The sequence below is a fragment of the Sinohyriopsis cumingii genome, chromosome 10, assembly GCF_028554795.1.
Source record: "Sinohyriopsis cumingii isolate HCF-2022 chromosome 10, ASM2855479v2, whole genome shotgun sequence".
Taxonomy (NCBI): Eukaryota; Metazoa; Mollusca; class Bivalvia; order Unionida; family Unionidae; genus Sinohyriopsis; species Sinohyriopsis cumingii.
In genome coordinates, this window is record NC_142970.1 from 23,118,134 (window position 1) to 23,133,807 (window position 15,674).

The 15,674-nt window shown below is 36.3% G+C and overlaps 1 protein-coding gene across 3 annotated transcripts in view; it reads right to left on the minus strand.

Annotated features, from left to right (window-relative positions):
• Positions 1 to 15,674, minus strand: part of LOC149789717 (oxysterol-binding protein-related protein 6-like) — a 122,854-nt gene that overhangs the window by 46,016 nt on the left and 61,164 nt on the right. For all 3 annotated transcript variants that reach the window (XM_089971728.1, XM_089971729.1, XM_089971726.1), the window contains exons 13-15: positions 7,083 to 7,184; positions 2,699 to 2,765; positions 557 to 732 (exon numbers count right to left, since the gene is read on the minus strand). In XM_089971728.1, the coding sequence (XP_089827854.1) occupies positions 557 to 732; positions 2,699 to 2,765; positions 7,083 to 7,184 (345 nt within the window). The remainder of the gene's footprint in view (positions 1 to 556; positions 733 to 2,698; positions 2,766 to 7,082; positions 7,185 to 15,674) is intronic.

The window sequence follows — 15,674 nt, forward strand, 5'->3', positions numbered from 1 at the left end:
AGAAACCACTATTTATAGACATATCATGGCCATGACCTCTGACATTTACATCCCAGAATGCATAGGTTACTTCATTATCTTAAGTGCAAGCCATTCACAAAGTTTGGTCCAGGAACTCGCTATAATGCAGAAGTTATACTGTGAAACCAATTATTTTTTAAAAACTACAATGAATTTGACCTTTGACCTTTTGATCCCAACAACAATAGCCTCTTCCTCAAACTTTGGTGAAAAATATGGCCTATGAAAAGAAAACAACAATAAAATTTGTTGACAAAGTACATATATGAAAACTTTTTTTTAAACAGATACAATCACTTTTACTTTCAGCCATAATGACCTCCACCTTTGACCTTCTGACACCAAATCAACAGGTTTCAGCCTTCAACCAACTGAAAGCCATCCACACTGTTTGGTAAATGTAGATGCTTAAGAACATGAGTCATTGTGCATAAATAAAATTGGTAAGATATGGATTGCCAAACAAATTAATAATTGGATAGATGGATGGACAGATAACATCATAAAATAGTTACCATATAAAAGTATGAAATACCTGTAGCATCCCAAGGGGTTCATTTAGGGTGACAGGCATGGAGATTTTCGTCAGATCTTTGCCAATGTTTCGGAACAGGAGATTCCATAAATTAACATCCCCCTCATCAGTTTTGGCCACAGGAAGTTTAGACCGTCGTCCTGTTTGAAATTTCTCCAGAATATTTTCTTCTGATGCTGAAAAAAGAGTTTCATCACTGAGCAAAGCTTGCATTTAGTTTGTGAACTAATAGCAGAATCAAATTTAATCTGGGTGTGAATAAGGCATTCAACTGAACAAGCAAGGAAAATAGGGACATCAAAACACACTGGACATAATATGATGGGAAAGATTGATTATTTCCATAAGTGTTCTCATTAAAGGTTTTACTATGTAAACTCGATGCATGCCTTCATAAACAATACAATTCAAAATTTTAAAAACTCTCACATTAGTCACAGACCACTTCACTATTTTCTCAGATCTCGTCATCCTGCTCACATTCATTCATTCTGCTCACATCCATTCATTCTTGCTCACATTCATTCATTCTGCTCACATCCAGTCATTCTGCTCACATCTAGTCATTTTGCACACATCCATTCACTCTGCTCACATTCATTCATTCTGCTCACATCCAGTCAGTTTGCTCACATCCAGTCATTCTGTTCACATCCATTCATTCTGCTCACATTCATTCATTCTGCTCACATCCAGTCATTCTGCTCACATCCAGTCATTCTGCTCACATTCATTCATTCTGCTCACATCCAGTCATCCAGCTTATGACAATTTGGTGAGAAAAATTCCTGTGATCTTTACCAAGTTATACAACATAAATGTGTGCTTCAATACTCAAGTGTTTTATTCCTGACATTTGATTGGAAAACACATGCTTCAATATTCAAATGTTATGTTCCTAACATTCGACTAGAAAATGTGTTCTTCAATACTCAAGTGTTATGGTGTTATGTTCCTGACATCTGACTGGAAAACATGTGTCTATATCAGTGCCAATAATGTAATTCATTGACTGGGGTTTCCTTGTATTAGTGCCAATAATGTAATTCATTGACTGGGGTTTCCTTGTATTAGTGCCAATAATGTAATTCATTGACTGGGGTTTCCTTGTATTAGTGCCAATAATGTAATTCATTGACTGGGGTTTCCTTGTATCAGTGCCAATAATGTAATTCATTGACTGGGGTTTCCTTGTATTAGTGCCAATAATGTAATTCATTGACTGGGGTTTCCTTGTATTAGTGCCAATAATGTAATTCATTGACTGGGGTTTCCTTGTATTAGTGCCAATAATGTAATTCATTGACTGGGGTTTCCTTGTATTAGTGCCAATAATGTAATTCATTGACTGGGGTTTCCTTGTATTAGTGCCAATAATGTAATTCATTGACGGGGTTTCCTTGTATTAGTGCCAATAATGTAATTCATTGACTGGGGTTTCCTTGTATTAGTGCCAATTTTGTAATTCATTGACTGGGGTTCCTTGTATTAGTGCCAATAATGTAATTCATTGACTGGGGTTTCCTTGTATTAGTGCCAACATCAATGTACATAAATAATGTACTTAACCAACTGAACTTCCCTTACATCAGTACCGACTGCAACATAGATACTATTATTATATGAATCTAAGTATGTTTTATAAGATACAACTGGGAGAACATATTAGCAAATGAACCATTTCAAACTGTGCAACAAGCTAGAATTTGAAAGACAGAATAGCAAACTGGCCACTCTGAGTTCTGTTAAAAGCTAAAATAATAAAGATAGAATAACAAACTGACCACTACAGGATGTACTGAGTTCAGTGTTCAGCTACAAACAGAAGGACCAAATAGCAAACTGACCACTCTGAGGTGTAACAAGTTCAATGTTATAAGCAACAATCAGAAGGAAAGAATAACTGACCCCTCTGATCTGTACTGAGTTCAGTGTTATATGCTACAATCAGAATGGCCAACTGACCAGTCTGAGTGGTACCTAGTTTAGTGTTATAAGCTAAAATAAGAAAGAATAGCCAACTGACCACTGAGCTGTAATGAGTGCTGTGTTATAAGCTACAATCAGAATAGCCAACTGACCACTCTGAGAGGTACCTAGTTCAGTGTTATAAGCTACAATAAGAAAGAATAGCCAACTGACCACTCTGAGCTGTACTGAGTTCGGTGTCATTTTCATCACTGATATCACTTGATGCTTCATCTGAATGCTGAAAGAGTCACAAGATGAACATATTAAATTTTATTAATGTGAACATATTAAATGATTTGCACACTGAATGCAAGGGACTGCAAATACTGGTTCAAGTAAATAGTACTGTAACTATATCAGTTAGTCATAATATACTACCTTTAGGTTCCCACTAAAATCCTTCCAGCAGAAGTGTTTCATCTATCCCTTGACAAATGTGTGGACCTGCACTGAATCTAAACAAGTGGGGGCCAATACATTTGCGGGGGGTGGGGGTGGGGGGTCTAACAGTATGTTGTTAAAAAAAATTAAACAGAGTACAACAAAGCAATAGCAAGTACAATGAGTGTATCAAATGCATATTATGTGTTCTGTACATTACAGTATGGCACTAATATCATGTGTTTTTTATATCAGAGCATAATATATAATACATATCATGTTGTTGTTGTTGTCATGGCTTTACCACCATTTTTCAGCATTTAATAGGCTATACATGCCAGCCAGTATATCTGGTGGAGGAGGAAGCCAGGAAGACTGCAGGGAGAACTACCAACCCACAGGAAGCTACTGGCAAACATTCTCATTTACCTACACTGACTGAGTGAGTCAAGACTCAAGCCAACATGTATATAACAGTGTAACACCTAGTACATATCATATGTTCTGTATATAACAGTGTAACACCTAGTACATATCATGTGTTCTGTATATAACAGTGTAACACTTAGTACATGTGTGTTCTGTATATAACAATGTGTGTGTGTGTGTGTGATTTGGATTTTTAATGTAGCTTTAACAATTTTTCAATAATATCGCTATGATGTCTGCAGTGTGGCAGGTTATAGTGATGTCTAGCACTGGGGCATCATGCCGCAGACTTGTAGCATGATGCCCCACCCAGTCACATTATCATGACACCAGGCTGACCAGTCCTAACACTAACCCCTTAATGCTGAGCTCCAAGCATATAACAATGTAACACTTAGTACACAGCATCTGTTCTGTATACAACAGTGAAACACATAGCATGTATTCCGTCTGTGTTCTGTGCATTATGATGTAACACAAAATACATATATGTTCTGTGTATTATGATATAACACTAAATACATATATGTTCTGTGTATTATGGAATAACACTAAATTCATATCATGTGTTCTGTGTATTAAAGTATAACACTAAATTCATATCATGTGTTCTGTGTATTATAGTTTAACACTAAATTCATATCATGTGTATTACAGTATAACACTAAATTCATATAATGTGTTATGTGCATTATGGTATAACACTAAATTCATATCATGTGTTCTGAGTATTATAGTATAACACTAAATTCATATCATGTGTTCTGAGTATTATGATATAACACAAAATACATATCATGTGTTCTGTGTATTATAGTATAACACTAAATTCATATCATGTGTTCTGTGTATTAAAGTATAACACTAAATTCATATCATGTGTTCTGTGTATTATAGTTTAACACTAAATTCATATCATGTGTATTACAGTATAACACTAAATTCATATAATGTGTTATGTGCATTATGGTATAACACTAAATTCATATCATGTGTTCTGTGTATTATGGTATAACACTAAATTCATATCATGTGTTCTGTGTATTACAGTATAATACTAAATTCATATCATGTGTTCTGTGTATTACAGTATAATACTAAATTCATATCATGTGTTCTGTGTATTACAGTATAATACTAAATTCATATCATGTGTTCTGTGTATTACAGTATAATACCAAATTCATATCATGTGTTCTGTGTATTAAAGTATAACACTAAATTCATATCATGTGTTCTGTGTATTATAGTATAACACTAAATTCATATCATGTGTATTACAGTATAACACTAAATTCATATAATGTGTTATGTGCATTATGGTGTAACACTAAATACATATCATGTGTTCTGTGTATTACAGTATAACACTAAATGCATGTGTATTACAGTACAACACTAAATTTTCATATTGCCTGTTCTGTGCATTATGGTATAACACTAAATACATATGTGTTCTGTGTATTACAGTATAGCACTAAATACATATCATGTGTTCTTTACATTAGAATATTTTTTAATATTAGTGTTTTCTCTACACTCTTATCATTAAAGAATCAAACCAGTGGTCACAAATCTTGTAACTTGTCTATCTTTTCTGGTATCATAAAAACAGTGTCACATATTTACTGTGTGTCACATCATACCTGTCATGCATGTAGTTTTAAGATTTTCATTTATTTTCAAATGCTGTATTGACACCTGTGGTGGCAATATTGAATGTCCAATGGCAATACTGAATGTCCCAGTGGCAATAATGAATGTCCCAGTGGCAATATTGAATGTCCCAGCAGCACTATTTTTAGTTAGAACCAACTTAGGATGACTGTTTTTGATAGCAGTGCTCCACACATTTTAAGGGATAGTGATACTAAAATCATACTAATGGAAGGATAGATGACAAATGACAGAGATATAATGATAATAAAATCATACTAACAGAATGATAGATGACAAATGACAGAGGTATAGTGATAATAAAATCATAATAATGGAAGGATAGATGACAAATGACAGAGGTATAGCAATAATAAAATCATACTAATGGAAGGATAGATGACAAATGACAGAGGTATAGCAATAATAAAATCATAATAATGGAAGGATAGATGACAAATGACAGAGGTATAGCGATAATAAAATCATAATAATGGAAGGATAGATGACAAATGACAGAGGTATAGCGATAATAAAATCATAATAATGGAAGGATAGATGACAAATGACAGAGGTATAGCGATAATAAAATCATAATAATGGAAGGATAGATGACAAATGACAGGTATAGCGATAATAAAATCATAATAATGGAAGGATAGATGACAAATGACAGAGGTATAGCGATAATAAAATCATAATAATGGAAGGATAGATGACAAATGACAGAGGTATAGCATTAATAAAATCATAATAATGGAAGGATAGATGACAAATGACAGACAACAGACCACCCTATAAGTTCTTCTAGTTTTATGATCAACTGAGCTAAACATAACCACCATGAACAAGCTATATGAAATTAATTGATAAATGCACTACACTTAGTGGCAGTTATATTTTATTGTAAATTCATTGCAATCTTTTGGATTTTACCCATCTGCTATCTCATTAAAGCACACATATATTAAAGACAAGATATGAAAGCTTGAAAGCTGTAGTTCTCTCCCTTGAACTCTTTTGAAAATGGAACAACCAAGCTTTGTTAAATGAATTTCCATTTCATCCCAAATGAGAGAAAATCAAAGGAAATGATGGATGAAAGGAATAGATGTAAAACTGCCTGCATTTCAGAGGTTGTAACTGAACAGGAGGCTCAAATTGGCATGATATGTCTCACCTGGTTTACATAACTTTGCATTGTGACCCACTATGCAGGCTTATGAAGTATTGATTAAAGAACACAAATGCTAGTTAATCTGTAAAAATATCAAATTAACAGACCAAATGCTTGTTTAGTTTACCTGTATAAATATCCAATTAACATAACAAATGCTTAATTACTTTACCTGTACAAATATCCAACAGACCAAATGCTTACTTAGTTTATCTGTACATATATCCAACTAACAGACCAAATACTTAGCTTACCTGTACAAATATCCAACTAACCAACCAAATACTTACTTAGTTTACATGTACAAATATCCAACTAACAGACCAAATACTTACTTATTTTACCTTTACAAATATCCAACTAACAGACCAAATACTTAGTTTTCCTGTACAAATATCCAACTAACGGACCGAAATGTTTATTTATCTGGTATCTACAAAGTACAAATATATTGTAGTCGGTCAAGTTTTTATGTATATGTGTATGTCTATCTCTCCATTACCCAGTTCTTCTTTTAAACCAGAATGACATGCAAATTAAACCAGGCTGATAATATTGTGTTTCATCTAGAATGATAATTGTTAATTAACAAAGACAGTTCCAAAACCTTAATGCAGCTCTTGATGGAAGGGATAGGGTCCAAATGTCACATTTTCATAGGTGACATGGAATATTCCTTGTAAACTGATTTTATGGGGGTGTTTGTATTTAGTTTGATGTTTCACAAGACTTGGTAGATAATGAGGCATTGAAATCATGAACCTGCCCCTGGGATGGATACACCTGTCCCATAGGGGTGGGGGTGGTGTAGTTAAAATATACACAAGTGTGAATATCTATGATGACTTCCGTCTATGGTTAACATCTCCTTACCCTTAAAGACTCTGATTTGATTGCTGTTATAGAATTTACCTCAGATGATGTATCGCTAAGAGATTCAACTGTATCTTCCATGGCATCATAGTATTCCGAGACACTGTCGGCAGACATCGACTGGGACAGCATCCTGTGTTCCTGATATGAGAGCAGAAAGTTTAAAATTAATATTAAAAAGAATATTGTAATACTTATGTCATGTGTACATGCCAACCCCAACCCCTGAGAGGTATAAGTGTAATTGTTGCTATAATTATAAGTAGCAGAAAAGCATAATTTGGGCATAAAAAGTGTAATCTATATATTACATGCCAGAATTGCAGCACATGTGAAAAAGATACATTTTTATGACTAACCTGGCTCTGCAGCTGGTCAAAATGCTTGTCACATGAGGCAGAATTCATATGGATTAGAACCAGAATACAAACACAAAGAACACTGGAAAATTTATATACATTCAGCAACCACTTAAACTAGTCTACTTATGTAACTTTCACTCATTTGTCATGAATTGGAATTCTGCAATTATCATGGTCAGGTGCTCAGAGTGCTTTATTACACTACTCTCAATGATCATGGTCAGGTGTTCTGAATGCTGTATTACACTACTCTCAATGATCATGGTCAGGTGCTCAGAGTGCTTTATTACACTGCTCTCAATGATCATGGTCAGATGCTCAGAGTGCTGTATTACACTACTCTCAATGATCATGGTCAGGTGTTCTGAGTGCTGTATTACATTACCCTCAATGACCATGGTCAGGTGCTCAGAGTGCTGTATTACATTACTCCCAAAGATCATGGTCAGGTGTTCTGAGTGCTTTATTACACTACTCTCAATGATCATGGTCAGGTGTTCTGAGTGCTGTATTACACTACTCTCAATGATCATGGTCAGGTGTTCTGAGTGCTGTATTGCACTACTCTCAATGATCATGGTCAGATGCTCAGAGTGCTGTATTACATTACTCTCAATGATCATGGTCAGGTGTTCTGAGTGCTGTATTACATCACTCTCAATGATCATGGTCAGGTGCTCAGAGTGCTGTATTACATTACTCTCAATGATGATGGTCAGGTGATCAGAGTGATGTATTACATTACTCTCAATGATCATGGTCAGGTGTTCTGAGTGCTGTATTACATTACTCTCAATGATGATGGTCAGGTGCTCTGAGTGCTGTATTACATTACTCTCAATGATGATGGTCAGGTGCTCAGAGTGCTTTATTACACTACTCTCAATGATCATGGTCAGATGCTCAGAGTGCTATATTACATTACTCTCAATGATCATGGTCAGGTGCTCAGAGTGCTGCATTACATTACTCTCAATGATGATGGTCAGGTGATCAGAGTGATGTATTACATTACTCTCAATGATCATGGTCAGGTGTTCTGAGTGCTGTATTACATTACTCTCAATGATGATGGTCAGGTGCTCTGAGTGCTGTATTACATTACTCTCAATGATGATGGTCAGGTGCTCAGAGTGCTTTATTACACTACTCTCAATGATCATGGTCAGATGCTCAGAGTGCTATATTACATTACTCTCAATGATCATGGTCAGGTGCTCAGAGTGCTGTATTACATTACTCTCAATGATCATGGTCAGGTACTCAGAGTGCTGTATTACACTACTCTCAATGATCATGGTCAGGTGCTCTGAGTGCTGTATTACATTGCACTCATATTCTTCTTTTAAATTTTGTAAAGCTGCATTATTCTGTCACTTTTTCTAATCTGACATGTTTTGAAGTTTCTGTCATATAATATCCACGACTGACATTGTAAAGCATTTCACTTAACGTCTGTTGCCATTTTCTTCAAAAATGTAGACTGGTTCACTAACTAGCTTATCAATAAAATGCATCTGTAAGGCAAAGTTCATTCATGAAGAAACCAATCTGTTTTCTTGGAAATGGGGTCAAATACAGTTTTCTAAGGAATGTACTCTTAGGTTATTCTTACGCAGCAGTCACCTTTATAAGAATATTCTCAAATTTATATGAGTGGAATGAAAACTATGATAACAGAATGACAAAATCAACTTTAATTGCTTTATTTTTATCTTACTTTTTAATGTAGCAAAAATGTGTGATCCATATCCAGTCTTGCAGAAAATGTTATTCGGTTTTTTTAAAAGACTCGTGACTAAACCAAAAGCATAATGGTTGGCATTTATGGTAATGGAAACAAAACAAAAATAAAACTACAAATTTTGTTGACTCAAATTTTGTTTTAACACAGATAAAACAGATTTTGCTGGATATTTTGGAGGTTTGAAATGTGGTCACAGGATGATAGAACAATTAGTATTTCAATCATGTACGGAATTTAGCTGGGTAATTTATTCTAAAAACTTCGAAGTATTTATTTTATGTTTTCAGACATGCCAACACATAAGCATGTTTTTCAGGAATCTAAGCATCAATTTTTGGGCATCTACACAGCCTGTCCAGAATGGATGACACATTCTTTAAAAGTAACATCTATACATGCATATTGCATCTTCCTTTGAGCATAAAAATACATTTACTCAGTAACAATTAAACATGTACTCAGTCACAATTATATATGTACTCAATCACAATTATACATGCACTCAGTACATGTACTTAGTAACACTTATACATGTAATCAGCAACAATCAAAGTTCAATGAGAACAATTATGATGTATATATTCCTCCAGTTTCAGTGTTTTGAATTCCAGTAAGATTTTGGAAAAACAATAACCATAAATTTTAGTTTTCTCCAAGAATCATCTACATATTTCTTTACTCTTCATCCCTGCAGCAAATTAGCACACATTTACAACATAAATGACTGATTGGTTATATGTAATTGGATCATTTTTACAAAGAAACCTACATTCCATGTACCAGTCTAAGGTAAGGGTGTTGAAGTAATTATTTTCCCATAGATGTATTCAATTGGAAAACCCGTATTCAAAACAGTATCCCAAAATATATTTATTTACAGGCATTTTGTAAACATAATGGAATGCAGGATCTCACTAAAAGAATTTCATAATTATACCAAATCTGGTTTGGTTGGCTTATATGTAGCATCAGTAACATGAACATTTGGTCTGCATCAATAAGATAAATTTAATATAGTCTATTACCATATAGTACATACTGAGATGACTGTTCATTTTGAGCTGTACTTGAAGTGAAGATGACAGTTAGTGTCACAGAATGAGAAAGTCCTATATTTTCCAGATTTCAAACAAGTGTTCCATGTCTGTGCACTGATGTATCACGAAAAATGATTTAATATATCGTCAATGTATCTGACATGATGTATCACATGCAGCAGACTTGATGTATCATCAATGTATCTGACATGATGTATTACATGTAGCAGACTTGATGTATCATCAATGTATCTGACATGCAAACTTTAATATTACTGACAACAATGACATGATCACTGCCAGAAAAGCAACACATATATATCACCATGTTAACATGGGTAAGACCAACACTCATCATTACAAACATAGGTAAGACAAACATATTCAACATCATTACAACAAACACAGGTATGACAAAAATATCCAACATCATTACAAACATAGATAAGACAAAAATAATCAACATTATTGCAAAAAAATATACCTATTTGAATGCTGCTTAAGAAATCCTCAGAAAAAAATAATAAAAAAATATTTATTCCACTTAAAAAAATAAGGGGTTTTGTCAACAAGCTGCATATTATAGTTCCACCCCACCCACCCCTAATTCTTTTCAATTACCTCCTAATATGAGGACTTTTCCATGGTTTTTAATCTTTGATGTGGTTTATTCTGTGAGTGAAACCATGGTTGTTAATCTCTGGTGTAGATTCTTCTGTGAGTGAAACCATGGTTGTTAATCTCTGGTGTAGATTCTTCTGTGAGTGAAACCACGGTTGTTAATCTCTGGTGTAGATTCTTCTGTGAGTGAAACCACGATTGTTAATCTCTGGTGTAGATTCTTCTGTGAATGAAACCATGGTTGTTAATCTCTGGTGTAGATTCTTCTGTGAGTGAAACCATGGTTGTTAATCTCTGGTGTAGATTCTTCTGTGAGTAAAACCATGGTTGTTAATCTCTGGTGTAGATTCTTCTGTGAGTGAAACCACGGTTGTTAATCTCTGGTGTAGATTCTTCTGTGAGTGAAACCACGGTTGTTAATCTCTGGTGTAGATTCTTCTGTGAGTGAAACCATGGTTGTTAATCTCTGGTGTAGATTCTTCTGTGAGTGAAACCATGGTTGTTAATCTCTGGTGTAGATTCTTCTGTGAGTGAAACCATGGTTGTTAATCTCTGGTGTAGATTCTTCTGTGAGTGAAACCATGGTTGTTAATCTCTGGTGTAGATTCTTCTGTGAGTGAAACCATGATTGTTAATCTCTGGTGTAGATTCTTCTGTGAGTGAATCCATGGTTAATAATACCGAATGTGGATTCTTCTGTGAGTGAAACCATTGTTGTTAATCATTGGCATGGAAATTTCTGTACGTGAAACCATGCTTATTAAAATCTGATTTTGATTCTTCTGTGAGTGAAATCATGGTTGTCAATCTTTGATGTGGATCCTTTTATAAGTGCCCCATGAATTTTATCATAATGGGGGATTTCACCACTTGTCACAAAAACAAGGGGGAAGTAGAACAAAAGTGAGGCAGAGGAGGAAACTGCCATAGTTCATTAATTATATAATACTTCAATATCTCTCTCTCTTCCTGATCCGCTCTGTAAGACCCCTACTGAAATCAAAATCTTTAAAAGATGTCGCCTCTAGGTTATATATGCATTAATCCGTTCATTGTTTTTCAGCTTGATCTGTTTCTCATCTGTGTATGAATATTAATCTGCACTGAGAATCCTCTTTCACAGCTCAGTTATTGTCTTTTAGATAATTCTGTTCCAGAATAAGATTTTTCACTAACATTAGCTCTGCCAAAGTTTCACTTTCTTGAATTCATTTTTAATGCCATTTTTGGGCTCAAAATCATTCACTGGAATCTCCACTAGCACCCTCTCGGCAGCTACAATCTGATATAATACCTAACTTTAAAAATAAATTACCTTCGTTACTACAATCAGTTGGTATCTACCAAACTAAGTCATCATCTAACGATGAAGAACACTGGGAGTTTGCCTGTATTATAAATGTGCGTTTGAAAATCTTTGATGAAAGCTTCAACCTTTGACACAATGCTTGTTACAGGGCCCATTGTGCCAATCAAATTTAGTTTAACAACCATTCATCTTAAGCTGAAGAAAGCAGACATGTAAACAGTTATGAAAAAATACATGTCGTGACAAGCGCTATAATATTTCTACCATTTCTACAAGCACTTTAATGACGAATAGCTGAATAAAGTTGTATACTGTGTTGAGTATATTTTCATATGCATGACTTGAAATTAATTTACAGGTGTTCTCAATCATCACCCCTTTCCAAGTACGTGGATTCATACACATTTTGTGTGAATCATGCAATCATGCACCCTGAAGCATCTCTATAGTTCTTTATCTTTGATGTGGATTCTTCTGTGAGTGAAACTATCATTGCCAATCTTTAATGCTGATTCTTCTGTGGGTGAAACCATGACTTTCAAATTATGATGTGAATTCTTCTGTGAGCAAAACCATGCTTAATCTGTAATGTGGATTCTTCTGTGTAGCGAAACCAAGGTTGTTAACCTCTGATGTGGATCCAAATATGAGTGAAACCATGAATGTCAAACTCTGATGTGGATTCTTCTAAGCAACCTTGATTGCTTATCCTTCGTGAGGACTCTTTTGTGCGTGAAACCATGATTGCTTATCTTTGATGCAGACACTTCTATGGTTAAAAAAAATGATTGTTTATCTTAGTTAATGAATCTTCTGATAGCGAAACCTTGATTATTTGTTTTTTGAGGAACATCAAATATAAACAGCCAAATAACCCATCCAATTTGTATAACACTTCTGAGTTAACTTCGCACAAAAACATAAGTACTAATCTCTCAATAGCTAACACTTAAAATGCATCTTATTTCTGATACATTTCTCTTGCTTTAAGACAGAAAAATTACAAAAGCAAACTGTTTCAGCAAATTATATTTCTTCAACAATACTTACCTGATTACACTAACATTCAGGCTATTTTCCGCTACCTCTGAATCCACCCATGAAAATGACTTTCTGACACTATACCAGATAAAGACAATGGGAGGCAACTCTTACAGATTAACTCCCCTTCTACCAGCTAGGTGGCTACCTGCATAATCAAATGTAATCGTTTTTCAGTGAATATCGTATGATGCTTGCACTGTGGGAAAGGGTTGAAGGTGTTTTAATAATGTGATCAGGTAAATATTGTCGGAGAAACACAATTTACTAAAACAAAATGCTTTCTCCATTTCCTGATCACATTAACATTAGGAAAATAAGTCTTCTTGGCATCCGTCCATCTACGGAAGACGATGGCGTAGCTCCAAAGTAAGCTTTTGTTTATCCTTCTTTCTAGCTCTCTTTTCAGCTTGTTTTATTTTTCTCTCTTCCTCTGCATTTTGAACTCCCTGCCTAAGAGCTAGACGCCAGCTGGAACGGTTGTTTGCACAGCTCTCCCAGTCGTTGACATTGATGTTTGCCATCTTCATATCCTTCTTGCAAACATCTTTGTAGCGCAGATGTGGTCGTCCAGTTGGTCATGCACTTTCTGCTAACTCCCCATATAGCAGGTCCTCGGGAATGAGGCCTGGGTTAATTCTCTTGACACGGCCAAGCCAGCGAAGGCACCTCTCTCTGAGAATGGAGAACATGCTGTTCATGTTGGCACGTTCTAGAACCTCTGTGTTGGGTACTTTGTCCTGCCACTGGATGTGCAGAATGCACCACAGACATCTCAGGTGGAAGCTGTTGAGTTTCCTCTTGTGTCTTGCATAGGTGGTCCATGTTTTGCTGCTGTAGAGAAGTGAGCTGAGCACGCAGGCTTGGTAGACACGCAGTTTGGTCTTCTCTGTGAGGTTGGGGTTGTTCCAGACCCTCTGGTTAAGTCTGGCCATCACTGCCGCTGCCTCAGCAATCCTGCCGTTCACCTCAGAATCAATGGAGAGTGAGCTGGAGATGTTGGACCCGAGGTATGTGAAGTTCTCGACAACTTCCAAGTTGTGTACCAATCGATGGTGGCAGAGGGAGGGGAGTCTGCATCCTGCACCATGACGTTCGTTTTCTTCAAACTGATGGTCAGTCCAAATTCCTTACAAGCATGGGAGAGGCGGCATACCAGCTGCTGAAGTCCATCTTCCATGTGTGATGTCAAGGCTGCATCTTCGGCGAAGAGCAATTCACGGATGAGTACCTCTGTGACTTTAGTCTTAGCACAGAGATGGGCGATGTTGAACAGCTTGCTGTCAGCACTGGTATGGATGTACACTCCCTCGCTGCAGTCCTTGAATGCGTACTGGAGAAGCATGGAGAAAAAGATGGCAAAGAGCATCGGCGCAAGGACACAGTCTTGTTTGACTCCACTGATGACTGGGAAGGCTTCAGATGTTGTGCCATTGAAGCACACTGTGCTGTGCATGTTCTCGTGGAACGACATGAGGACAACAAGCAGACGTGGGGGGGCAGCCAATCTTCTGCAGGAGACTGAAAAGTCCACTCCAACTAACCAGGTTAAATGCCTTTGTCAGATCTATGAAGGCAATGTAAAGGGGCATCTGTTGCTCGCGACACTTCTCCTGTAGCTGACTAGTGAGAAGATCATGTCTACAGTTGACCTGCTGGCTCGAAATCCACACTGGGACTATGGGTAGACGCAGGAGGCTAGGATCTGCAAGCGTGCCAAGGCAACATGGGCAAAAGCCTTTCCGACGATGCTGAGGAGTGACATGCCCTGGTAGTTGTTGCATTCGCTACGGTCTCCTTTGTTTTTGTACAAAGTGACGATGTTGGTGTCACACATGTCCTGTGGGATGTATCCCTGCTCCCAGCAAAGGCAGAGGAGTATGTGTAGGAGCTGGAGCAGTGCTGGTTTTCCGCTCTTGAGGACTTCAGGTGGAATGCTGTCGCTTCCAGGAGCCTTCCCACAGGCAAGGCAATCGATGGCAATTATTAGGAAAATAAGTACAAGAAGGACATGCTGAGCATCTTACATCAACCTGTGTCACACAGTTAGAGTATGACTGCTCTACTAGAAACATGAGTTTATCCCAATGTTAATTTATGAAATATTCTGTCAGATCCTGCACTTGATTACTGTCCCACTATTAAAAGTTTCCCAAACAAATCCAGTGAAAGTAGTAGATCCATGCTATTAATGAAAGTCCAAACTCCATTTCTAATCTGGACATTCCTGAAGTTACAAGGAGTTCATATGGACATTGTTGGAATAGTGGTGGCAATCTTAACTGTTTGAGCTGACCATTATGGTCATTATGACCCGTATCTGTACATTTGTCACCATATTAAAGAGATCATTGGTCCAGCCGATTTTTTATATCTCTTATTTCATCTTAGTGTAGGCAAACAAAACTATCTGCAGTCTCTGCTATTCATTTTCTCAATTATCTTCATCATCAAGACTAACGGAGGGACTACTTCCAGCTCACTAAAAGAGCATTGATGGCCCATGCATAAGGA